Source organism: Cetorhinus maximus, chromosome 18, assembly GCF_964194155.1.
Source record: "Cetorhinus maximus chromosome 18, sCetMax3.hap1.1, whole genome shotgun sequence".
Taxonomy (NCBI): Eukaryota; Metazoa; Chordata; class Chondrichthyes; order Lamniformes; family Cetorhinidae; genus Cetorhinus; species Cetorhinus maximus.
In genome coordinates, this window is record NC_135896.1 from 79,037,378 (window position 1) to 79,063,318 (window position 25,941).

The following is a 25,941-nucleotide window of genomic DNA, read 5'->3' on the forward strand; positions in this document are numbered from 1 at the left end:
ACAAGGGTTGATGCTGTTCCCCACATTTCTCTCGCAGTTGCTGTGCAGTGAAGATTATGTCCATTGTGCTCCTTAGTGGATGGAATCCACATTGCGACTCTGGGAGGAGCTCTTCAGCCACAGGGAGAAGCCCTGAGACAGCGCAATGACATCGGGACGCGCACCTGACGTCATCACACGTCATATTACGTCTCCTTAAACCCCTCTTCTTAAACCTCATCTTCTTAAACCCCTTTTCCCCTGTTCCCTCCACCCTCACTTCCAACATAAGACAACCTTAGTGTCACTAAGATTAAATTTGTATGTTTGTAAAAGACCACCTGATCAACTGCCTCTGCCACATGCCTCTTTTCCATCAGCCAACCTTCTTGTAAGGTTGCCCCCCTCCCCACCCTAGCCCTGACCTCGCATCTTTTTGTAATTTCTCTACCATCTCCCCGCTTGCCCTCTCTAATCTCGTTTAGCCCAAGAAATCCACCTCCCACTCCCCTGACACTATTTCCACTAAAATTCAGGTCACCCAACCTCCCCCTTGGTCGCCATGTTAGTTGATATTGTTAGCGGTTCTCTTTCTTCATATGTTGTCCCTCTCTCCTTTAAATTTGCTGTCCCTACCCCTCTTTTCAAAAAACAAAGCCTTGATCCCACCATCCTTGCATCCTACCATCCTATATCCAACTTCTCATTCCTCTCCAAAGTCCTTGAATGTGTATTTGACTCTGAAACCTGTACCCATCTTTCCCGGAACTCCATGTTTGAATCCCTCCAATCAGGTTTCTGCCCCTATTGCAGTATCAAAACAGCTCTTATCAAAATCACAAATTGCATCATATGTGACTGTGACAAAGGTAACCTTTCCCCTTGACTTGTCTGCAGCCTTTGACACGGTTGACCACACCATACTCCTTCAATGCCTCTCCACTGTCTTCCAGCTGGGTAGTACTGCTCTCACCTGGTTCAATTCTTATCTATCTAATGATGGCCAGAATATCATTTGCAATGGCTTTCTGTTCCCCCACAGTTCCCACTGGTGTCAATTTTCAGCACCATTCACGACGACTCAGATGCTAAAGCAGCCCACGTCCAATATCCAGGACAATATCCAGGCTTAGGCTGATAAGTGGCAAGTAACATTTCATGCCACACAAGTGCCAGGCAATGACCATCTCCAACAAGAGAGAATCTAACCATCTCTCCAACATTCAATGGCATTATCATCACTGAATGTCCCACTGTCAACATCCTGAGGGTTACCATTAACCAGAAACAGAATTGGACTAGCCATATGAATACTGTGGCTACAAGAGCAGGTCAAAAGCTAGGAATCCTGCAGTGAATAACTCACCTCCTGACTCCCCAAAGCCTGTCCACCATCTATAAGGCATAAGTCAGGAGTGTGATGGAATATTCTCCACTTGCCTGGATGAGTGCAGTTCCAACAGCACTCAACACCATCCAGGACAAAGCAGCCCACTTGATTGGCAGCCCATCCACAAACATTCACTCCTTCCACCACTGACTCATAGTGGGAGCAGTGTGTACCATCTACAAGATGCAGGAACTCAGCAAGGCTCCTTAAACAGGTGCTGTTTGGAAGGTGCTTCCAAACCCACGACTGCTACTATGTAGAAGGACAAGGGCAGCAGACACATGGAAACACCACCGCCTGGAAGTACCCTTCAAGCCACTCAGCATCCTGACTTGGAAATACATCACCGTTACTTCACTGTCGCTGAGTCAAAATCCTAGAACTCCCTCCCTAACAGCACTGTGGGTGTATGTATACCACACCGACTACAGCGGTTCAAGAAGACAGTTCACCACCACCTTATCAAGGGAAATTGGGAATGGGCAATAAATGCTGGCCTAGCCAGCGATGCCCACATCTCAAGAATGAATAAAAAAAATATCCTTGGCCCCCTCCTATCACTCATCTAATGCTGCCCCTCGGTGACATCATCCAAAACCACAGTGATAGTTTTCACATGTACATTGATACTTATCTCTACCTCACCACCACCTCTCTTAACTCCTCCGCTATTGCTAAATTATCAAACTGCTTATCTGATATCCAGTACTGTAAGAACAGAAATTTCCTCTAATTAAATATAGGGAAGACTGAAGCCATTGTTTTCATCTTGCTCTAAACTCTGTTCTCTAGCTACTGTCTCCATCCCTCTCCCTGGCAACAATCTAGGATTAAACCAGACTGTTCACAACCTTGGTGTCACATTAGAACCCAGGATGCACAGTAACCTCATATTGATGCCATCACTAAGACCACCTATTTTCACCTCCATAACATCACCTAACTTTGCTCCTATTTCAGCTTATCTGCTGCTGAAACCCTCACGCACGCCTGTGTTATCTCTAGACTCGACTGTTCAAATGCACTCCTGGCTGGTCTCTCACATTCTGCTCTTCGTAAATATGAGATCATTGCAAAACTCTGCTGCCAGTGTATTAGCTTGCAGCAAGTCCCATTCCCCTATCAATCCTGTGCTCACTAACCTACATTGGCTCCAGTCAAGCAATGTCTTGATTTTGAATTTCTCATCCTTGTTCTCAAATCCCTCCATGGCCTCGACCCTCCCTATCTTTAATCTCCTCCAGCCCTGCAACCTTCTATGCTCCTCTAATTCTGGCCTCTTGAGCATCCCTGATTTTAATCGCTCTACCATTGGTGGCCGCACCTTCAGTTGCCTATGCCCCAAGTTCTGAAAAACTCCCCCTCCACCTCTCTGCACCTCTATCTCACTTGCCTCTTTTAAGACACTCCTTAAAACCAAATTCTTTGACCGAGCTTTTGGTCATCAGATTTAATATCTCCTTATGTGTCTCGGTATCATATAATGCTTCAGTGAAGCAGCTTGACATGTTTTACTATGTTAAAGGCGCCATATAAATATTAGTGGTAGTTGTTATAAATGATATAATGGGAAGAGCTTCATTTAAACCCATATGTTTTGAGTGATTTTCCAGGTTGGGCAATAGAGCTTGAAACAAAAGGGACATTCAGACTGGCCAAGGGGAGAGTGAGCTCCATCCCATATTTAACTCTGTAAAGGAACTGCCATTTCATCATCATGTCATGCCCTAAAAGTTTTAAATGCATAAAATAAATGGCAGTACGTCATAAAGCATCTTGTGTTTGCATAGTTTAAATGGATTCTTAGTTGCTAGCAGTAAACTGAATGTGAGAAAAGCAAGTGAAAGTGTCTGATTGAAACTCCAGAGCGGCACATGTGTTTTACACTCCTGCGGGTTATGCTTTTTCAACTTCCAGATGGGCACATCTATTAAGCTGCCCACCTCCTGGTTTGCTTAGTAAAATGTGTGAAATTTGACATGGATGCCATCTGAGAAGCTGCCATGACAAACTTCCAAGTTTGTGAATTTTGATTGGCTGGGAAAACACCCTGCAAACCCAGCTTTTTGCCAATAGAAACCTAGTTTTTTGAATCTCGAAGATGGATGGCAGAAATCCAAAGACAAAACAAAGGAAGTGAAAGATTTTATGCTGATTTTTATTTACAAAGAAGAAAACATTAAGAAAATTAGAATAGATTAGAATAGGAAGAAAAATGTTTTAAAAAGTATTGAAGTGGAATAGAGGGTAAGAAAGAAGCAAGGAATTATGGGTAACTAGAGGCAATTGAGCAAGTAAAAATTAAGCTTTGTCTTTTATTTAAAGTTGCCCTGTGTAGGTGTTTTAATTCTACAGGTATAGGGTTAATATTAGTGCTCCTGGTTTTTGAGTGGATTTACTAACTGTAATATTAGTATTCATTTCAACTTCACTGTGGGTGAGCTAAATACAAACAAAATTAGCTGGTCCATGAAGACACTAATATCCCAGGATCTAACATTAGCCTATGGGTTAATGGTTTTGCTCTGTTTGGTGAGGCTGGAGTGTAGGTAGATATTGGGCTACTGAGTGCACTGGGTGTACCTCATAAACAATCAGTATTGTTAGCTTAAGCAGAGCAAATTATGGCACTGCTTTGGGTCCAAACAAAAAGAGAACGTTCCAGAAATTCTTTTGTAATACGTGACTGAAGCAAACTGATGGGATGGAACTTTGACCCACTGTAGGGGTGCTGATCATGAGCGCTTTTGTCTTCTGTATAATCTGTGGTGATGATAAATGGTTCACATGGGACTCATCCCCAGGCAATCATGTCGAACACAACTTTCTCAAAAGATAATAAACACACAGTCATTCTCATGAATGTGGTACAGATCTATCATTTTGGGCATGGGTCAGGATTTCTGTAAGACTGCAGATTTTAAAAAGAAACAATTTTGCAAATGTTGGACCTGCAGCCCATTTGACCATTGATTCAGTGACTCAATATAAATTTGGTCAATCAACACAGATTTTGCAGCTTCCCCCAAAGGCCTACTTTTGTAATAATAAGTCTCATGGAGCAGAAGGTCTCAGGTCACTTCCACAGCCAGCAATGGAAGCCTGATCAATTGTAAAATTTAAATCTGAGATTGATAGGTTTTTGGTAACCTAAGATATTAAGGTTCATGAAGCAAAGGCAAAGGGGAGTTAGGCTGTAGGTCATCCATGACACATTGAATGGCAGAGCATGTTCAAGAGGCTAAATGGCTTACTCCTGTACTGTGTTCCTATATCAACCTAGGATCTGTATTGAGTTAATTGAGCTGAAGCGCAACAATGGGCTTCAGTGAGTAGGCCAGAGAGGGAAGTCAGACTGTGTTTCTGCTGGAAAGTGTCCATGTGCCAATAATAAAATTGGTTTTGGCTGTGATCCCTCTCCACTGTTTAATAGTCTACCCACATTCTCAATCCAGGTTGGCAGCTGTGGAACTGTGTTCCCAATAAGAGTTGACCCCTTCAGGAGAAGAAGGAAGTAATGGAGCCCATTGGGAAGAAACTGCCCTGTTAATATATCAGAGTTAATCTATCAGAGGCACTGTCCAGTTTGGTCTATAGTTTACACCAAAGTATAGAATGCAGCATTGTGGCAGTATTTAAATTTGTGCTGCCTTTCTGATGGAATTTATAGAGTGGTATTGAACAAGGCAATCTAGTACATTTAAATTGGATGCTGAAGATTATAGATTATATACATTTTTTCTTCATTGATTGTATGCAAAGTATCTATGTAAATGCACAAGTCTGGGAATGCAAGGATTGAAGGGGGTATCTAAACAAAGCCTGTTGCAAATGATCTTGTGATTTGAGAGGTTGGTAGTGCTGTTCTTTATAGTGGGCTAGCTGTGTACTAGAGCTTTGCCAGTTCCCTAATTGTCCATTCTCCTGATAACTGCTCAAGGTCTGACAGAGAGTCTCTTTGGGATTGCTAAGAATGCATCTGATGTTCCACAGAGCCTGACAGTTTTCCCAGTTCATCAGCCTATTGTGAATACTTTGCTTCCAAAAGCTTGGCAGAAATAGAGGGTCTCTAGCCTTAAACCTCTATATGGCACAGAACTTAAAACTGGCAGTGAGTAAGGAACAAATAGCTGTTATTGTGTAGTTCCTGGTCACTGGTGTGATAAATTCTGTACTCAGCACCTTACTACTCGGCCTTACTGTTCATGTTGCTGTAAAATTGTTCTCTCATAAGCACCTTGCCCATTATTTTGAAATCCTTACAGTTACAAATGATGGACAGGAATAGACCCAAAAAACATGTTTTTAGTAATTGGTTGTGCAGTAGGTTAAATCTTTTTTTCCCTTTATCTAAGTAATGCCCTTTCCCTTTGCCCACTGTGCATTTACCTCCTTCATTCCCTTATTCTATTCCCCCTCATGCTTTCTCACACTCACTCATTTATTCTTTCATACACGCACACAACCGAAGGGTATTTTTAGATTGGTTTCGTAGCCGTTCCCTTATTTCAAATGGTACAAGAAACATCTTTGCCCTTCACTCACTTTCCAATGTGCTGACCTTAAAATGCATTCATAGGTGGTGTGGCTTAATCATGCTGATTAGAAATTCAGATTAATATTGAAGCTAGTTATTAACTTGTTCAGTTTTTAGCAAATTCAAAGGCACTTCTACACACTGAAAGATGCCTAGGAAATTAACCGGGCCCACATGTCTTAAAATAGTCATTTGGCACAGAACTTGAGTATTGCTGAAAAAAGAGACATGTCTAAGCTTTTTGTCTTGCACTCATCAGGACACTCGCAAAAATAACAATATAAGGGAAAACAACAATTTATACTCTATGTGAAGAAAGTGCTGATTGGTTGGCAAGTGGTATTGCCATGGAGAATGCACCACTGATTGTGACTGACAGTTAACTGCCAAGCATTGTTTGAAATTTAAACCAGGCAGCTTGACCTTGATTGGTCAAGGCATTGCCCTGATGAATGAATCAGCGAATGGCTGTCACTTACTTTGTTTAGTTGAAACAGGTACAGTGTGTGTGCATGTTCTTTCTGTCTGCAAAGAACAGGGTCCTGTGTATTAATATATGTAGCTTCCAGTGCACGCAAATGCGCCACACTGTGAGCCTGACTGAAGATCTTAAATTGGTTGTCAGTGTAATTCTTAGCACATTGAGGATTATTTAGCAAATGTTGTCCAATCGCGGAATCACGCCTAATGTTGGACACTGTGTTTTGAGTTTTGCAAGCAGGGCTGGTCTTAAAATATGTAAATGGAATAACAGGACAACAGAAATGTTTTGATGCTGTGTACCTTCACATGAATAATATAAACAATTTTACAGCCATATGAACAGAATGCCAAATAGTAATTTGCTGAGTACAGAATAAATAGATAATTTCACCAGACTCTTACTAATCTTTCATATGCCATAACCTCACTATTTAAGAAACAGTATTAAATACTGCTTCTGCTCACTGATGGTTTAATGGAATGGCTTGTGTAATTTGACCATGCATGAAGTATACAAGGAAATAAAGTCAGCCAGGTCAATCTAGTCATTTACTAAAAGACAAAAGTAGCTGAATAAACAATCACCAAGCACACCCAAGTGCTAGAAATAATGTACATATTTGGTTGTTAATAAATGATGTAATCTAATTATATCTAAGTTTACATGACCCTGATAGTGACAGCAATGGACTATGAAACTTATATACTTATTTTTTATGGTTTGAGTAAAGTACCTCGGAAGCTATTCTGTACAATAAATGATTTGCTAGTTATAAGAATCTGTTATTTTTGATGTAACATTTAGGTACTCTTTTGATCAACTGGAAAATGTACAAGGTAAGACGCACCTCTAATTCCTAGAGAGACTGCAGAGAGAGATTACACACTTGGATCCCTTCCATGAACATAGTCCACCTTTTCTAAAAACAAATTCTGCACTGAAATCCAATCAAAGGAAGTCAGCTTGTTTGACTCCTTAAGGAATCCTTTAAAAGATGCTATGTTGTTCACATTGGCTTCAAAAACTCATTGTTACTGCTGTAATTTAATAACCTTGTTTTGAATTTAGTCACTTGTGAAAATGTGTGGCGTATCTGATACCAAAAACTTGACCTAGGTGCACATTTGAAATGCCACGTGTATATCCAGTGATAATCAAGTGGGCCCATTCACCCATGGTAGCTTTTCTAGTTAGATGGCACACTTCAGTTTTTCAGAAGTACAAAGTTGCATGCCAAAGCTTATTTTTATATTTGGCACAAAAAAGGTATCCAAATCATAATCGCCCTGTTTCCCAATACATTGCGTGGAGTACTGCAGGTGCAAACTCCTGTCACATTGCACATTGGGGCTTTGACATGCCCGATTTCTAAATCAGCCTGAGAATGCAGTTGGATTATTTTTTTATATACAAAATGAGAATGGGTAAATTATCATTGAAGCCTAATAACTGTGGAAGTCATTCAAAAAGGGAATATTTCAGAACCAGTGCAAAGTTAAAGGGGACAGTAACATAGGGGTAATGTACTGCCCTCTGAAATGGCCAAACAAGCCACTTGTAGCAAACCACTATAGAGAAAAGCACTGTGGGTGTTCCACTTGGACGACAGCGGTTCAAGAAGACAGCTCACCACCAGCTTCTCAAGAGCAATTAGTGATGAGCAATAAAGCTGGCCTTGCCAGCTACATACTCAACCCTTGTTCAACTAAAATGAAATAGCAAGATTTTGCAACAGAAGTGAGCTGCTTTTTGTCTTGGATGCTTTGAAAAGTTCCCACAAATTTCCTTTGCTGTGTCAGGCACACCCTGTGATGTAAGTTCATGTACATAAAAAGTAGGAGGACAGAATGATGCTGATCATTTAATGATCCATGAGACTGTGCATTAAATATTAATTTCCTCCAAAGTAGAAAGCTGTTTTTTGTCATTTGTGTTACGGCACTTGCAAATTTCTGGTTCCTGCTCTCCAGACAGTCTGTATGTCCTTGGGCTGTGGGAGCGGTGATATCAGTGGAAATGGATTGGATTCCAAGCATTGTGTTTTGATTGAACATGTCATTGAGAGAAGAGCATTGCAGGTTTAAGGTTCACAGTGTGCAAACAGACTTTCTTTGTATTCATTCTCTGAGTGCTGCTGGCAATTTCAGCATTTATTGCCCATCCTTGTTTAGCCTACAAAAGTGGTGGTTGAACCATTGCATTCCATATGGTGAAGGCACTCCAACACTGCTTTTGGTTCAGGAGTGCTAGTATTTTGACCCAGTGAAAATGACGGAATGGCTATGTATGACCAAATTGGAATGGTGTGTAGCTTAGAGGGGATCTTGGAACTCCTGGTGTCCCATGCCCTCATAGGCAGTGTCTGTTTAGTAATATAAATATTACTTAGGAGGTGCTGTCAAAGAAGCTTTAGGAAGTTATTGCAATGCATCCTTCAGATGGTACACACTGCAGCCAGGGTGAACTGGTGGTGGAGGAAATAGATGTTTAGGCTAGCAGATGAGGCACTGATCAAGCAGTTGGTTTGATGCTTGGTCCTGGATGGTGGCAGAGTTTCTTGAGCAGCATTCATCCAGGCAACTAAAAACTATTCAGTTATGCTCCTTGCTTGTAGGTAATGAAGAGACTTTGAGGAGTGAGGAGACAAGGCACTTTCCCAAGAATACTTGGTCTCTGGTTTGCACAGGTAGACACAGCATCCATTGCGTTGGCCCAGTTGAGTTTCATTTTGATGGTGGGGTCTCAATGATGGTCATGCTGTTAAAAGTCATGGAGAGGCAGTTACGCTACCTCTTGCTTGAGGTGGTTGTTTGCCACTTATTTTATCTAAATATTACTTGCAACTTATCAATCCATGTTTGGACTTTGTCCAGGTCTTGTTCGATATTAATAGTTGTTTTTGTGTGGGGTGCAAGAACAAGTGTTCAAATTGTAAACAGCCCTCATCTGTAACATACTGTCGGAAGGATTGCTTGTGTAAACTCGTCTCCTGTCATTTCATAATGTGGTTGATTGGATCGATCCAGAGGTTATGGTGCTGCTAAACAGACACTATATGAAAAATAACACTTAACACAATAAATTTCAATATCCTTCTATGAAATCATTAGTTCACCATATCCAATTGCTCCCACTGCCAACAACAGGCCCATAATCACCAGCACTTCATCGTAATGCTGTTCGATTTAAAAAATATCTCTACGAACACAACTCTGGTTTGAATGGACAGTATGCCTCTTCTACTCAGTAGGTATTTCTCATGCTTTATTGGTAATGTGGAAATTTCACACTGTATTAAAATTGCAGTGATAACTCAGGAGGAGCCTCTTACTAGTCCCAGTACTGCTTCCTAGCTCACTCGCATCTTGTTTCACCCAATCTGAATTTTCTGAATTGGTCAAAGCAGTTTGCAAGGAACTTCTGTGAAACTGAGAAGACCCAGAACCCAGTAGAGAAATGATCAGCTGCACTTGCTCTGGAAGCCTTCCTACAGATAGTAATCAGATAAATAATAAGCCTGTACATGAGATGAGGATAGTTTCTGATTTGGAAGTGCTGGCTGTAATTTTAAATGGCTCACTCCCCCATGCCCATCACACCACCAACCCCGGTATGGTCGCCTTGAAGGAGGTTGCAGTGAAATCTGGTGTTGATGACAGGTCTGAAGTATGGTTCGGAGCGAGACCCTTACAGGCAATCCAGGTGGGGAGGTGCCCTTGAGCAAGGTGGCTACTGTAAGGAACAGCATCCTATGTGTCTATCCCTTATGTCACGGCAAAGGGTTCATTTGCAAGTTCAGGTTCTAAATCTGCATCTAAAGAATGAGGAAGGTCAAATTTACCATTGTAGATCTAACATTCCATGCCGTAATGGCTGTGCTGTTCCTCACTCTGAGTTATATCCCCAAACAAAATTCCTTCACTTTCTCTCCTCTTTGTGGCCTGGTGCATCTCTGAGCTTAGTGTTTTTTAACCTGTATTTAAATTTCCAAGTTTTATTTTTTGTGCTGCCCCTTTCAAACACAACCCAAGGTGCTTATATGGAGTGGAATGAGTAAATACTATGAAATCAAGATGGTGCAAACCCATAAAGAGTAATAAAAGAGACAAAATCAAATTCAGAGAATTCTCAATGGAAACAGAATGTGGTTGAACAAGGTAATTCAGTAGGTAATCTAACATTCCATCAGTTGCAGCTTAATCTTGTTTTTGTTGTTGATTGATCCTCAATAGTAAACCTGTATGTATACAGGGACTTCACAGGATTTGAGTCATTGTTTCTGAATTTGAGTGGTCATTCTGTTTAGTTTTCGCTCCCTTCCTTTTACCATTCCCTCTCTTCCACTTTTTCTCTTTTCAACCTCTCTCTTCCTCATTTTATCTTTCCCTACCGCCCGCTGCGCCAAGTCACTCTCCCAACCTGCTGTGTTCTCCTCCTCCTCCTGCCACTCTGACACATTTCACCCCCTCATGTGCTGTCTTCTCTCCCGCCCCCAGCACTCTCTGATTCCCATCCCTCCCCTGGCGCTCTTCTGTAACTCTCTCCATTCATTTTCTCTGTCTCCCCTCTTTCAAGCCTCTCTATCCTTCCTTTCTCTGTCTTTTAACTCATTTCTTTTCTTTCTCACCTCAACTCTAAATGTCTTAAAAACTACAATGATACATTCCACACACCTCACTTTGGTTCTGTGCTTATTCCTTAATAACCTTCTGGCTACAGATACAATGGGTGATCATTATTGCTCTTGCACTGGTTTTATTTTACATTTGCTTCAAGTAAATTCCTGTTTGACAATGGTTTCTCGAATTACAACATGCTATTATTGATCGACTGACAAACCAGCATGGTCCAGGCTATCTGACCCATATCAGCCCTGACTAAAAATAATTATAATGTGATTTATACTTGGATTTCCTAATTATTTTCCCCAAAGATGATTCATTTTGATATAAGTTATTATAAAAACGAGAATGCTGTCAAAACCATGCTGTGCGGGAGTTGAGATAGTTGTGTAGTGAGGCCCAATGTAGGTTGAGGAGGGCTTGCTATAAGTGGCCCCTGTTTTATTTCAGGCAGGCGTTCCCACAGATTGTTGTGTTAGCCTGAGATGATGTGCTGAAGTCTTGCTCCAAGTTGAGCAGAGCTCAAGCATTCCAGCAGGGCAGATTGTGAGTCAGTAGTTTCATTGCCTCCATGTGAACCAGTAATTCCTGGTAATTCACAATTACTGGTTTATTGTTTAGTAGATGTGAGATGTGACCCCATGCTACTTGATTTGTTTCATCAAATGCAAAGTTGCTGGTGATGGTTGGAGCTGTAACATGTCAGGTCTGACCTGAACTGTTTTCTTTTAAGTTTGCTTTCTTTAAAATTTATGGTATATCATTCCTTGGGTGCCGTTTGCCAGCGCTCCACTATCTGGCTATTCTTCAATGGGCATTGTCAGACCATTCAGTCATGAAAGGCACTGCAACCAAACTCTTCCTACCCTCACCAATGTACCATACTGGAAATCTGGATCCTGTTTAGATGCAAAAAACTGGTTGATCTACCGCGTTCAATATACCATAACCAAATTATAGCACGAGCTAATATGTTAACTCAGTACTGAATGGAGATTAAAAATTGTATGTTCTGTTATGTGGGGGAGCTTAGTGTGACATCAGTTGCTTCTTGGCCATCAGGAGCCACCAGTTGAGTCTTTGGTTCAAGCAAGCTTGAGAAAACTGGCGAATGAACTATTTCAGCTAAGACTATTGTTGGCTCCTTAACTGAAAAGCAGAAAGCAGCGGTGGATCTACCAGTCAGACAAATGGGAAACTCTTTCGAGTTATCAACAGTCACAGATTGCAACTCTTTCGAGTACAATCACAGTTCTTGGTTTCCGGGAGTGGGACATGAACCCACAACCCTCTGATGCAAAGGCGAGGGTGCTATGAACTGAGCCACAGCTGACACTTCAAACTAATTTGGTGAGTAACTCTTTCGAGTTATCAACAGTCACAGATTGTAACTCTATCGAGTACATTCACAGTTCTTGGTTTCCGGGAGTGGGACATGAACCCACAACCTTCTGATTCAAAGGCGAGGGTGCTATGAACTGAGCCACAGCTGACACCCAGACAAATGGGAAGTAGCTTCATGCCTAGCCTGTTATAAATCATATGCATCTGAAATCTCAAGCCTATATTAATAATCAGGTTAAAAGAATTGATGATTGTCTCTAGGGAACTGCAGGCCGTTTTCTGCACCCTGGAATGTGCCGATGCATCATTAGCGCTCAGCCTTAGAGGAGGCTTTTGGAGAAATGTAAACAGAGTCTCCCACCCTCTTTTTGACCTGTTTCCCCTAGTGGAGAGGTCAATTACCAGAGTGCACAAATTTAAGGTGACTGGTAAAAGGATTAGAGGGGACATGAGTAAAAACTACTTCACCCAGAGGGTGATGGGTGTCTGGAATTCGCTGTCTAGTTTGGTGGTGGAGGCAGAAACCCTCAGCTCTCTTAAAGGGCATCTGGATCAGCACCTGAAGTGCTGTAACCTACTAGGCTACGGACCAGGTGCTGGAAGGTGGGAAGAGAATGGGCTGCTAGTTTTTTTCTATTTTTTCTTTTCTGGCCTGCGTAGACAAGATGGGCCAAATGGCCTCTTTCTGTGCCGTAATTTTTTATGGTTCTAAGTGGGAGCCCCAACCAGGTGATCTGCCAGACCTTTGAACAGAGCATAGAATGGCTACAGAACAGAAAGAGGCCCGACCTGTTCATGCCGGCCTTCTGCAAAAGCAACTCTGCTGGTGCCACCTCCCTGCCCTTTCCCCCACCCTGCAAATTTTCTCTCTTTAGGTTCTTATCCAATTCCTTTTCGCAAACCATGATTATATCTGCCTCCACCACACCCTTAGGCAGTGCATTCCAGATCCTAATCACTTGCTGCGCAAGGTTTTCCTTATGTCACCACTGCTTTTTCCATTCACCTTTATATCTGCGCCCTCTGGTTCTCGACCCTTCAGCCAAGGGGAACAGTTTCCCTCTATCTACTGTCTTGACCCCTCAAGATTTAAACACCTCTATCAAATTTCCTCTCAACCTTCTGTTCTCTAAGGAGAACAACTCTAACTTCTCCAATCTCTCCACATAACTGAAGTCTCTCAGCCTTGGAACCATTCTCATAAATCTTTTATGCACCCTCTCTAAAGCTTTTACATCCTTCCTAAAATGTGGTGCCTAGAATTGGACACAATACACCAGCTGAGATAGTGTTTTACAAAGGCTCATCATAACTTCCTTGCTTTTGTACTCTGTCTCTATTTATAAAGTCTGGGATCCCATATTTTTTTAGCTACTTTCTCAACCTGCCCTGCCATTTTCAATGATTTGCGCACATATATGCCAGGTCTCTCTCTTCCTGTACCTGCATCAGAATTGGACCCTTTATCTTATATTGGCTCTCTTCTTTCTGCATTAAATTTCATCTGCCATGTGTCCGCCCATCAAGCCTGTCTATGCCCTCCTGAAGTCTATCACTGTCCTCCTCACAGTTTGCAGTACTTCCAAGTTTTGTGCCATCTGCAAATTTTGAAATGGTGTCCCTACATAATAAAGTCAAGGTCATTAATATATATCAAGATAGCAATGATCCTATTCTCAACCCCCAGGGAACCCCACTGTATACCTTCCTCCAGTCTGAAAAATAACTGTTCACCACCGTTTCCTGTTATTCAGCCAACTTCATACCCGTGCTGCGATGGTCCCTATTATTACATGGACTTCAACTTTGCAGGCAAGCCTATTATGTGGCACCTTATCAAACACCTTTTGGAAGTCCATTTACACCACATCAACGACATTATCTTCATCAGCCCTGCCTGCTATCTCTTCAAAAAACTCAGTTTAGTTAATTTAACATTGCCTTTAATAATTCCATGCTGGGATTACTTAATTAATCCACACTTGTAAGTGACTGCTAATTTTGTCCCGGATTATCATTTCTAAAAGTTTTCCCACCCTTGACATTAAACTGACAGACCTGTATTTGCTAGTCTTATCCTGACATCCTTTTTTGAATGAGTCCTCTGGCACCACCCCTGTTTCTAAAGAGGATTGGAAGATTAAAGTTAATACCTCGCAATTTCCACCCTTACTTCCTCAGTTCTTATGTTCTTGGGTTCTTAGCATCCACTGATGCATCCCATCCAATCCTGGTGACTTAACAGCTTTAAATATAGCCAGTCTCTCTGATACCTTCTCTTTATCAACACTTAGCCCACCCAGTATCTCAATTAGCTCCTTTTTTTGCAATGATTTTGGATGCAAAGTTTTCATTTAGTACCTCAGTCATGTCCTCTGCCTCCATACGCAGATCCTCTCCTCTTACTACCCTTTTACTATTCGTATGCCTATAGAAGACTTTTGGATTCCCTTTTATGTTAGTTGCCAGTCTCTTCTCATAATCTCTTTTTGCTTCTGTTATTCTTTCTCAGAGAGACTCAAATCTCAAAAAAGAGGGCTCTGAGCACTTCATTAAACTGTGGTGTTTGGGCAGGAGAAATTGAAGCAGAATGAGAACAGAATTTCAGGAATAATGAGGAGATCTAAATGAACAGAGACTGTGATAAGTCAGTCATTTTAATTGTGTACCTTAATCGTATGTAAGGGCGCATGAGGCATTTGTTATACAAGGAAGTCAGGGTGGTCATTAAAGGGAAAGTGTCTACTGAACTCAAACCATGCTAAGTGTGTCAAGAGAAATTAACTGGATTATTAATGTCACTCACATGGTTATTAGTATTTCAGTTTTTTCTAGCCAACCTATAAGTACTTGCAAAGTTTTCCCATGATTTGATATTGTGAGATGCTGCTCTAGTGACACCAATGATTGGAGAGAGTGTACACTGGGAGTGATTTGGTTCAAAGTCTGCCTGAAAGAAAGACTTCCATTTATTCAACGCAGTTCACCATTGCAGGACATCCCAAAGCGCTTCACAGTCAATAAAATACTATTCAAGTATAATTACTATTGTTGTGTAGGGAACATGGGAACCAATTTGTGCACAGCAAGCTCCCACAAGCAACAGCAAAATAGTGCCATGAGATCTTTTATGTCCTCTTGAGAAGGCAGATGTGTCTTGGTTTAATGTCTCATTTGAAGGATGGTACTTCCTCAGTTACTGCAAAGGAATGTCACCCTAGATTTGTGTTTCTGTTTGTGGAGTAAGCATTGCTTTCCTCCTTGAAGAAAGGTGCTGACCATGACTCCACCAATACAGTTATTCTCAGTTATTGCAAAGTGCAACTCCTGTTGTTACAACAGAATCCTGGAGCTTAGGTAGAGAGGCTCATATTTTCGTGGCCAAGGCTAAGCCAGCATTTATTGCCCATTCCTAATTGCCCTTAAAAAGATGGTGGTGATCTGCCTTTTTGAACTGCTGCAGTCCATACAGTGCTGTTAGGAAGAGGAGTTCCAGGATTTTGACATTGAAGGAATGACAATATCGTCCCAAGTCAGGGTGGTTGTAGTCTGGAGGGGAACTTACAGTTGGTGATGTTCCCATGCTTCTGCTATCCTTGCCCTTCTAGGTGGTAGAGGTCACGGGTTTGGAAGGTACTGTCTCTTGATGAGATGCAGGTGCTATTCACCAATATTTAGTCCTTGGTGAGTTACAGCCGCTGTGCGTTGGTGGTGGAGGGAGTGAATGATTAAGGTGGTGGATGGAGTGCCCATCACATGGGCTGCTTTGTCCTGGATGATGTCAAGCTTCTTGAGTGTTGTTGCAGCCACACTCATCCAGGCAAGTGGGGAGTATTCCATCACACTCCACTTGTGCCTTGTAGATTGTGGACAAGCTTTGGGAGTCAGGAGGTGAGTGTTACCCATCACAGAATTCCCAGCATCTGACCTGCTCTTCTAGCCACAGTATTTATGTGGCTGATTCAGTTCAGTTTCTTGTCAATGGTAACCCCCAGGATGTTGATAGTGGGGGAATTCAGCAACAGTAGTGCCATTGAATGTCAAGGGGAGATGTTTGGATTCTCTCTCCTTGGAGATGGTCATTGCCTGGCATTTATTAGGCGCGAATGTTACTTAGCTGCAAAGGTAATAGGGACAAGATCAGTACATTAGTAACAGAGGATCTTAGTTCGAAGGATCAAGATGTAGAATCAGTTTGGGTGGAGCTAAGAAATAGCAAAGGACAGCAAACGTTGGTGGGAGCTGTTTATAGGCCACCAAACTGTAGTGCTAATGTTGGACACAATATAAATCAGGAAATTAGAGATGCATGTAAGGCGGTTGTAAAAGGCACTATATACACTAAAGTTTGCTCTTTCAAAGCATTAAGGCCCAGAAAAAGGCTGAGAGAATGGCATAATACTGTCGAGTTAGAAATTAGTTTGTCAAGAAAGGTGACCCACTGATGTGGGGAAGTGTCGCCTATTCGCTATTTTTGATATCCTACACAAGAACAAGCTGTATCAACTAAATTAATTGAAGCTGATTGTAACTGTTGCCCTGCATTTGAAATCAAGCTGCAGAATGCTTTGTATCAAGTCTGAAGTGTTTGCTTAGTCTGCCTTTGGAGAGATCGAAGCAGTACACATGCAGAAGAGGTGATTAGTTGGCTGAGGTCACAAGGAGGTACTGTTGTTGCACCTCTGAATTGCAGTGTTATACAAATACATATAGACAATGTGTCAATCCTATAAAAGGAAAAGCATAAAAGCATTTCTTTCAGGAGTGGTTGACGCCTGTGAACACGAGAAGGTATCTGCAGCAGGCTTCAATTTTCAATACATCAATGTTTTATATACTCAGTACTTACCATGCACCTTTTCTTTCCAGAACACAGCACGCACAGAGCGGGATTATGAAAGCCTTGTGATGATGCGAATGCGACAGGCAGCAGAAAGGCAGCGGCTCATTGAACAGCTTCAAGAGGATGATTCCTAAACTTGCCATAGGAGAATGCTTCAGATTCCGTTTAGTTTCCTCTGAACTGGAATAAATTCTCTTTTATTTTTATTAATCTGCATTCATTGTTCTTTGCGTGTCTGTGCCTAAGATATCCTCGTGGGCCAGCAAGGTGGTGCTCTAAGGGAATGTGTCAAAGGGTGCTTATTTGCCTTCAGAAATGCTGAGCACAGTACCAAGCTTCCATAAGGAAGAAATACATTCAGCAAACAAGTCACTGAACTCTTGTCTCTAATTTCTGTGCCCCCAGGTTGTTACCCATCTGACTTTAGATCAGACATTCAGTCCAAAAGTTTCAGAGAATTAAACCTGGGACCAAAAGGCTGGTCAGGGATGTTTTTTTCCTCTCACCTCCGAACCCATTAATTATTAAGGTTTCTGATAATTTTTCATCATTAGCAGAATGATCCACAGGCTCTCAGAAAATAAATATAAACCAAAGAGAATACAAAGCACCTGAATGTTAAAAATCTGAAATAAAAACTAGAAATACACAGACAGCATCTGAAATAAAAAATGAGTAAATATTTGGTGGTGACCCTTCTTTGGAAGTGGTGACATAACACAATACTACTCCTTAATCCAGGATCTGCATTGGTACTGGGATTTAATTAAGTGGAACTGTTTACACACTGTCCTCTTGAACCATAAAAAGTACCCAGCAGCACAATTATAGTTTCTATTCTCCCAAACTTGGTTTACAGGTCTGTGACTAGTATAATTGGGAGTGAAAGCATAGTGGTTATGTTACTGGGCTAGTAATCCAGAAGCCTGACCAAATGATCTAGAGACATGAGTTCAAATCCCACATGGCAGCCAGGGAATTTAAATTTAGCTAATTTAAATAAATCTGGAACAAAAAGCTACTGGTAGTAAGGGTGGCCACCTGATTGTTGTAAAAATCCATCTAATTCACTAATAATCTTTAGAGATTGAAACCTGCTGTCTTTTTACAAGTATATAAAGGGAAAAGGCTGAGAGAGACTTTTGATCTCTCAAGGAATCAAGGGAAATGGGGAGTGGACAGGAAAGTGAAGTGAGGCAAAAGATCAGCCATGATCATACTGAATGTTGGAGCAGGCTCAAGAAGCCATAAGGTCTACTCCTGTTCCTTTTTATTTTGTTCTCAAGTCCTTACCTGGTCCGTATATATGTGACTCCAGACCCATAGTAATGTGGTTGACTCTTAACTGTCGTCTGAAATGGCCTAGCAAAGCACTCAGTTGTCAAAAATGTGGCCCACCAGCTTCTCCAGAGCAATTAGAAATGGACAATAAATGCTGGCTTTGCTAGTGACACCCACATCCTGTAAAGGAAAGCGTTTGAGTGAAGAACTAAGAATACACACCTCTTAAGGTATTGGCTTAAATACAACTTTTCTTGGTACTAATATGTTAAATGACCACATTGATTGATTCTGTGATGTGTATTGATGTTGTGTAAACTGAATGTTGTTATTGACCAAGTGTTGACCAAGTTCCAGGTATCAACTGTAGATTATCACTATAAATTTTCAGTGCGGACATTTCCATTATTCATCCTTTAATCTCATTCCACCCATGACATTCAAAATCACCAAACTGATGTTCCCATTGTTATTCAAACACACAAGGTAGTTTTGAATATCTATAAGGCAACATCATGCCAGTGAAAGTCTACAATTCATGTCTTCTGAACCAAGAGCTTAGCGCCATTGTGTATATAGATCTCAATGACATTTAACATACTACCCAGGTCATAGGAAGATAGGAACAGGCAGTGGTCATTCATCCCTCAAGTTAATTAGATCATGCATGATTTGTAACCTAACTCCATCTACTCACCTTGGTTCCATAACCTTTTTTTCTTTATTCTTTCATGGGATATGGGCATTTAGTTGCCCATCCCTAATTGCCCTTGAACTGAGTGGCTTGCTAGGCCATTTCAGAGGGCAGTTAAGAGTTGACCACATTGTTCTAGGCCTAGAGTCACATGTAGGCCAGACCAGGTAAAGATGGCAGATTTCCTTCCCTAAATGGCATTAGTTAACAACAATTGATGATAGTTTTTATGGTCACCATTACTGAGACTAGCTTTTAATTCCAGATTTATTAAATAAATTCAAAGCTGCTGTGGTGGGACTTGAACCTGTGTCCCCAGAGTACTAGCCTGGGCCTCTGGATTATTAGTCCAGTGACATTACCACTATGCCACCACCTTACAACCCCAGGCAAGCAAAGGTCTGTCAATCTCAGTGTGGAAATTTTGGATGGGTCAACAGCATTTTAGAGGAGTTCCAGATTTTCACTTCCCCATGTGTGAGGAAGTCATCTTGATATCACCCCTGAACAGCCTAACTCTAATTTTAAGGTTATGCTGCCTTGTTCTGGACTCCTTGACCAGAAGCAATAATTTCTTTCTCTCTACCCTATCAATCTCAATTAGATCATTCCTACACTCAAGCATTCCTACATAAGCCTAGTCTAGGCAACCTGTTCTCTCAATGTAACCAATTTAGCCCTGGTATCATTTTGATGAATCTTCACTGCATCCCCTCGAAGGCCAATATACCCTTCTTGAGGTGCAGTGTACGGAACTGATCGCGATCAGCAGCACTCTGGTAGCTGCGAACTGCATAAAATATTTTTCACTTATGACAATTTTCCCTGCTATTTCTTAAGAATTTTCCAGGCCTTGTAGCACATGCAGGTTAGGAACATGTGTCCAGGAAATGGTGTCTGAATGCTCACAAGCTTCACATTAGGTAGCGTTACGGCCAGGTGAGAAGTCTCTTTCCACCTCTTGGTTGACCGCAACAGGTGTTTTAAGAGAATTTGTTTTCCAATTCAGTGAGTGTTTAACTGTGTAAGTGCAGAGAGGTTTTCTTGTAACTTTAAAAAAAAAAATCGTATTTATTGTACTTAACACCCAATATGTAAAAAAAGTAAAACGAAAGCTCCAGCTCACCCACAGATGCATTCAAGAAGCTCACACACAAAAGTTACAAAGAGGGAGGGTAGATGAATGGTTTCCATTCATCCCAAAAGAGAGTCAGTCATGTACGGATCCTGTAGATTGATTGATTTAGATGGTTTCAGGCTGGGCTTGGTGATCTTTCCAGGTTCTGCATTGAGACAATTTGAAAAATGTTGATGGACGGTTTCTATCTTTTCTTCTGGAGTCAGCAGCTGCTTGTTTTATGTTAAAGACACCGCCTGCAGTGTTGAACTGTCACAATACAGGCAGGGCACACTTGCAGAATGACCGGAGATAGAGAGAAAGGGACCACGAATTGTCTTCTTGCTGTTACCCACACATGGTCTCTTTGCACACTGACCTGGAAAAGCAGTCACTTAAAACAGAGTTAACTTGCTTATTACATGACCTCCTTCACAAATTGGCCAGTTTCCAAATATAGTCACAGCAAGGTGGGGAACCCTAATTCCAGATCCATTGGTTGAAGTGATTATTAGATTATATGGTGGGGGGTGGTGCAGGTGGGGGAGTCCCCTTCTCCGCCAGGGTCCTTTATCTAAAGTGATTTGAGTCTAATGGCTTGGTCCACACACCCCTGAATACACAGATTATGTCTGGATGTTTTGTGAATGGTTCAGGAGATGGGTCATTCACAGACATTTAAGTTGATTGCCTCTGGTGGGCTACCTCTAGACAGCCTAACTCTTTTGTTAATTCATGGGATGTAGGTGTCGCTGGCTAGGCCAGCATTTGTTGCCATTCTCAAAAAACCCTTGAGAAGGTGGTGGTGAGCCACCTTCTTGAACCGCTGATACACCCACAGTGCTGCTAGGAGGTGCTGTCAAGGGAACCTTGGTGAGTTGCTGCAGTGCATCTTGTAGATGGTACACACTGCTGCCACCATGCATCAGTGGTGGAGAAAGTGAATGTTTAAGGTGGTAGATGGGGTGCCAGTTAAGCAGGCTGCTTTGTCCTGGATGGTGTCAGGGTTCTTGAGTGTTTTTGGAGCTGCACTCATCCAGGCAAGTGGAGAGCATGCCACCACGTACCTGACTTTTGCCTTATGGATGGTGGACAGGCTTTGGGGAGTCAGGAGGTGAGTTATTCACTGCAGAATTGCCAGTTTCTGACCTGCTCTTGTAGCCACAGCATTTACATGGCTGGTCCAGTTCAGTTTCTGGTCAATGGTAACCCTCAGGATGTTGATAATGGGTGATTCAGTGATGGTAATGCTTTTGAATGTCAGGTGGAGATAGTTAGATTCTCTCCTGTTGGAGATAGTCATTGCCTGGCACTTGTGTGGTGCAAATATTTTGTTTTGCAACTTATTAGCCCAAGCCTGAATATTGTTCGTCCTGATACGGATTGCTGCATATGGACATTGCTTCAGAATCTGAGGAGCCACGAATAGTGCTGAACACTGTGCAATCGTCCACAAACATCACCATTTCTGACCTTACGATGAAGGGAAGGTCATTGAAGAAGCAGCTGAAGATGGTTGGGCCTAGGACTCTACCCTGAGGAACTCCTGCAGTGGTGTCCAGGGATTGAGATGATTGGCCTCCATCAACCACACCCATCTTCCTTTGTGCTAGATATGACTCCAGCCTGTGGAGAGTTTTCCCCTTGATTCCCATTGACTCCAGTTTTGCTAGGGCTTCTTAATACCACACTTGGTCAAATGCTGCCTTGATGTCAAGGGCAGTCACTCTCACCTCACCTCTTGAGTTCAGATCTTCTGTCCATGTTAGGATCAAGGCTGTGATGGGGTCAGGAGCTGAGTGGGCCTGGCAGAACCCAAACTGAGCAACAGTGAGCAGGTTATTGCTGAGTACCTCTTGATCGGACTGTCGGTGATGTCTTCCATCACTTTTCTAACAGCTTTGTAGGTGGAAAGGCCTAGTTATGTAGATGTTTAGCCATGTTTAAACTGCTGTTTAAGTCACTTAAAATACTGTTGTTTTGTCTTTTTAAAACTTATTCTGTAGCTTCAGCTCACTCAATAAACAGTTTTTGCTATAAAACAGAATTTCATAACAGTAGAGATCATATAAGCATTCAAGTGGATTAAGGCTACAGACCATGAGCTCAGCTAATACTGGGGCAGGAAAGCAGATATCGAGTATAGAGTATGCACACAAATTTTAAAATTTGACACAGTGCCATCATGTGTTCGACTACTGAAGGCATCAAAATGTGGCTCCTGGTTTTCATTCCAAGTCCATACATACATGAGTATTTTCTAGCTGGGTTAGAACAGCTGAACAGGAACAGAAAGTCCTGAATGATGTTTCCCTCTCCTCCATGGGCAATGAAGCCAGCTTTGGTGTCCCAACCACCACACCAGCTGAGATCAGTGAACATGACACAGACTTCAGGACCTAATCTCTCTGGGAAATAGTTTCTCCTTATTTACTCCCTCACAGTCTGCTTTAAGGAGAACAATCACAGCATCAGTCATTGTCATAACCCTGTTTTATGCAATTTGAATTAGGAGGACTTGTAAATGAGCTGATTTACAGATAATTACAGTAGTTTTAATGATCTGTGGCACATGCATAAAACGATGGACAATGCAGTTTAGTAAGTGATTGCTTTGTCATTTAATAGACCCTCGCTCGAGAGGTCATTATTCCATTGTGAAACTGAACAGTGAATGTCAGCAGAAAAGACAAAAACAAAAGTTTACATTTATATCATACCTAATCATATCAGAAAGAGCCTGCCTCATACAATTCGTTACTTTGAAGTGCAGTAACCATAACATGTTGTTGTTCAACCACAGAGGGCATTATGGGCAGTTCATTCAGTTCCTCATTGAAAATTAACTCTCACTCCCAGCCTGGGTCACTGACTGATGAGTATGAATGGGAACTCCAGTTAACCTTCGCTTCCCTTTCCCTAGGTTAAAAACAGTGAGGCTTTGATTCTGGGAGCCTCTTGGGCTACTCATCATCTTGGCAGGCTGAAAAATTGGTTAAGTTATATATCATTGTAACGCTGGTCAGGGGCCACAAGCTTTGTTGCAAAAGTATTGCAACATTGTCGACTACTAAGCAGAAATCACATTCCAACAGAGGGGTTGGGAGTTAGGTAGAATTGGAGCTTCATTCCTGTAGGACCACATCAATTTCAAACTGAATAGTCAAGTGCATTGGTGGTATTAGCTCCCCTGTTAGCTCAGTGTTAATTGTATTTTTTGGTGTGACAATGGCTCTTTTGGGTTTAGTTAGTCACTGAGCTAGCTGATCTCAGGTGACTGTTCGTGTTTCTCAGTGACCAATACTAGGAAGGAGGAAAAATTAGCCTGGAACCCTGCTCCTGATCACTAGCCAGCATTCACTGTAGAGTGCGTGTGTGTGATGGCAGTGATGTATTCCTCTGATCACACAGTCTGCTAACACTTACCAAGGTGCACACATGAAGGATGGTTATAAGGTGAGGTTCTGAAATACTGACTATACCCCCACAAGAATGCAAGAGTCAGCACCTTTTAGTGAGATGGGAAGATAAATGGAGTTGGAGGCCATCAATGTATCCTCATTCTTTGAAAAATTTCTAATGGAATATAAGTTGAATGCTAGTCTCTAAACAGTACATGTGATAATTGGGTTCTTGACTCGATATCCCATAATCAATCTCTGATATTGATGCAATGGTAGAAATTCCAATTGGCTAAGGTTTATCCAGAGCTTTGTGTAGACACCAGACTAGCGTCTGCCCCAAGCCGGTCATGCTGATCACATTATAGCCAATTATCTCCAGTTTGTCCAGCACCATCCGTGGAGGGTATTTCACACGATATTCTGAACTGTGAATACAAATATGAATTAATCTCTCATATAAACTCATCAATTTATTTTTAAACCAATATTTGCACTTGGAGATTTTGGTTGTAAAATGCACTCAATGCCTGAGCCTCTTTCCATAGTAGATTATGTTGGTCACCGCTTCAGCAACCTATTTGACCTCAAGTCAAGTATCCAACCCATATCCACTCAATTAACATTGCCTGCCTCTATCCCTACCACACCCCATTTACCCCTTGATGCCCTAATCAATGCCTTTGTCACCTACAACCTCTACCATTCTATCATCTCCTGGCTGGGCTCCTTAACCTCCACCTTCCATAAACGTCAGCTGTCTGTAATCTTGCACCATCCCGCTCACCTACCACACAACCCCGTGAGCACCTCAAAATTAAGACCATAAGACATAGGAGCAGAAGTGGGAGCCTAGCAGCCTATCGAGTCTGCTCCACCATTCAATGAGGTGATGGCTGATCTGATAATCCTCAACTCCACTTTCCTGCCTTTTCCCCATAACCCTTGATTCCCTTACTGATTAAAAATCTGTCTATCTCAGCCTTGAATATACTTAACGACTCGGCTTCTACAGCCCTCTGCGGTAAAGAATTCCATGGATTAACTACCCTCTCCAAGAAGAAATTCCTTCTCATTTCTGTTTTAAATGGGCAACCCCTTAATCTGAGGTTATGCCCTCTGGTCCTAGTCTCTCCCACAAGGAGAAACAACCTCTTAGCATCTACTCTGTCAAGACCCCGAAGAATCTTATATGTTTCAATAAGGTCACCTCTCAATCTTCTAAACTCCAATGAGTACAGGCCCAACCTACTGAACCTCTCCTCAAAAGAAAATCCCTCCATACCTGGAATCAACCTAGTGAACCTTCTCTTGACTGCCTCCAATGCCAGTATATCTTTCCTTAGATAAGGGAACCAAAACTGTTCACAGTATTCTAGGTGTGGTCTAACTATTGCCTTGTATAGTTTTAGCAAGACTTCCCTATTTTTGTACTCCATTCCCTTTGAAATAAAGACCAATATTCCATTTGTCTTTCCTATTACCTGTTGAACTTGTATGTTAGCTTTTTGGGATTCATGCACAAGGACTCCCAAATCCCTCTGTGCTGCAGCCTTCTGCAGTCTTTCTCCATTTAAATAACATTCAGCTCCTCAATTCTTCCTGTCAAAATGCATAACTTTTTTTTAATCGTTCTTATCCTCCTGATTGGAGTAGCCATGATCCCTCTGGATAGCTTTGTGCCCTATTTCAGCATCAAGCTTGCAAAGTGAGCAAATGGCTCCGGCCCTATTTACAATGTTGCTGATAAGGCCAATATTATAGTGCGTGGAACAGTAGGAATCCCAATGCATATATTGACCAATGAAAGTGGGCTTGTGGTAAACAGTAGTAGAGAACCCATTGGCAGATTTCTCAACTAGCACATGGAGGAAAGGGAGCCCGTTTTACTGCTCCGTTTCAAAGGCGAATTTGAGTGCAGGATGAAGCCCATTCAGGTGTGTAAGGGAATTCTTAAATGCAGCTGCAGACTCAAATGTAGCAAAAGTATCGTACGCGTATCGGAAAAATGCAAGGGGTAGGAGGTTAGGGGTCATTCCATCGAAGACGCATTTCTCATGGAAACTGATGAAGATATTAGTGAAGGGATCCCATGGCAACACTATCTATTTGGGCATACATGGTGTCATTAAAACTGAACTGAACTGTGCGAGTTACTGCGTTCATAAAATCAATGAATACACATTCAGGCAAAGTGTCAGATCATGTGCTGCTCTGGATTGACTTCCATTTCCTGCAGAATACACTTT

General features: G+C 41.8%; 2 protein-coding genes across 6 annotated transcripts in view; one reads left to right on the plus strand and one right to left on the minus strand.

Moving 5' to 3' along the window:
• Positions 1–25,941, plus strand: part of dnajc17 (DnaJ (Hsp40) homolog, subfamily C, member 17) — a 209,390-nt gene that overhangs the window by 160,179 nt on the left and 23,270 nt on the right. Inside the window, exon 12 of one of the 3 annotated variants that reach the window (XM_078563033.1) lies at positions 17,226–18,879. The exons of 1 other annotated variant lie outside the window; for it this stretch is intronic. In XM_078563033.1, the coding sequence (XP_078419159.1) occupies positions 17,226–17,333 (108 nt within the window). In that variant the 3' untranslated portion in view covers positions 17,334–18,879. Of the gene's footprint in view, positions 1–17,225; positions 18,880–25,941 lie in introns of those variants that run through there. One more of the 3 variants, XM_078563032.1, reaches the window with a different exon arrangement.
• gchfr (GTP cyclohydrolase I feedback regulator) overlaps positions 22,889–25,941 on the minus strand; it is a 40,591-nt gene continuing 37,538 nt past the window's right edge. For all 3 annotated transcript variants that reach the window (XM_078563041.1, XM_078563043.1, XM_078563042.1), the window contains one exon: positions 22,889–24,120. In XM_078563041.1, coding sequence (XP_078419167.1) covers positions 23,985–24,120 — 136 coding nt within the window. In that variant the 3' untranslated portion in view covers positions 22,889–23,984. The remainder of the gene's footprint in view (positions 24,121–25,941) is intronic.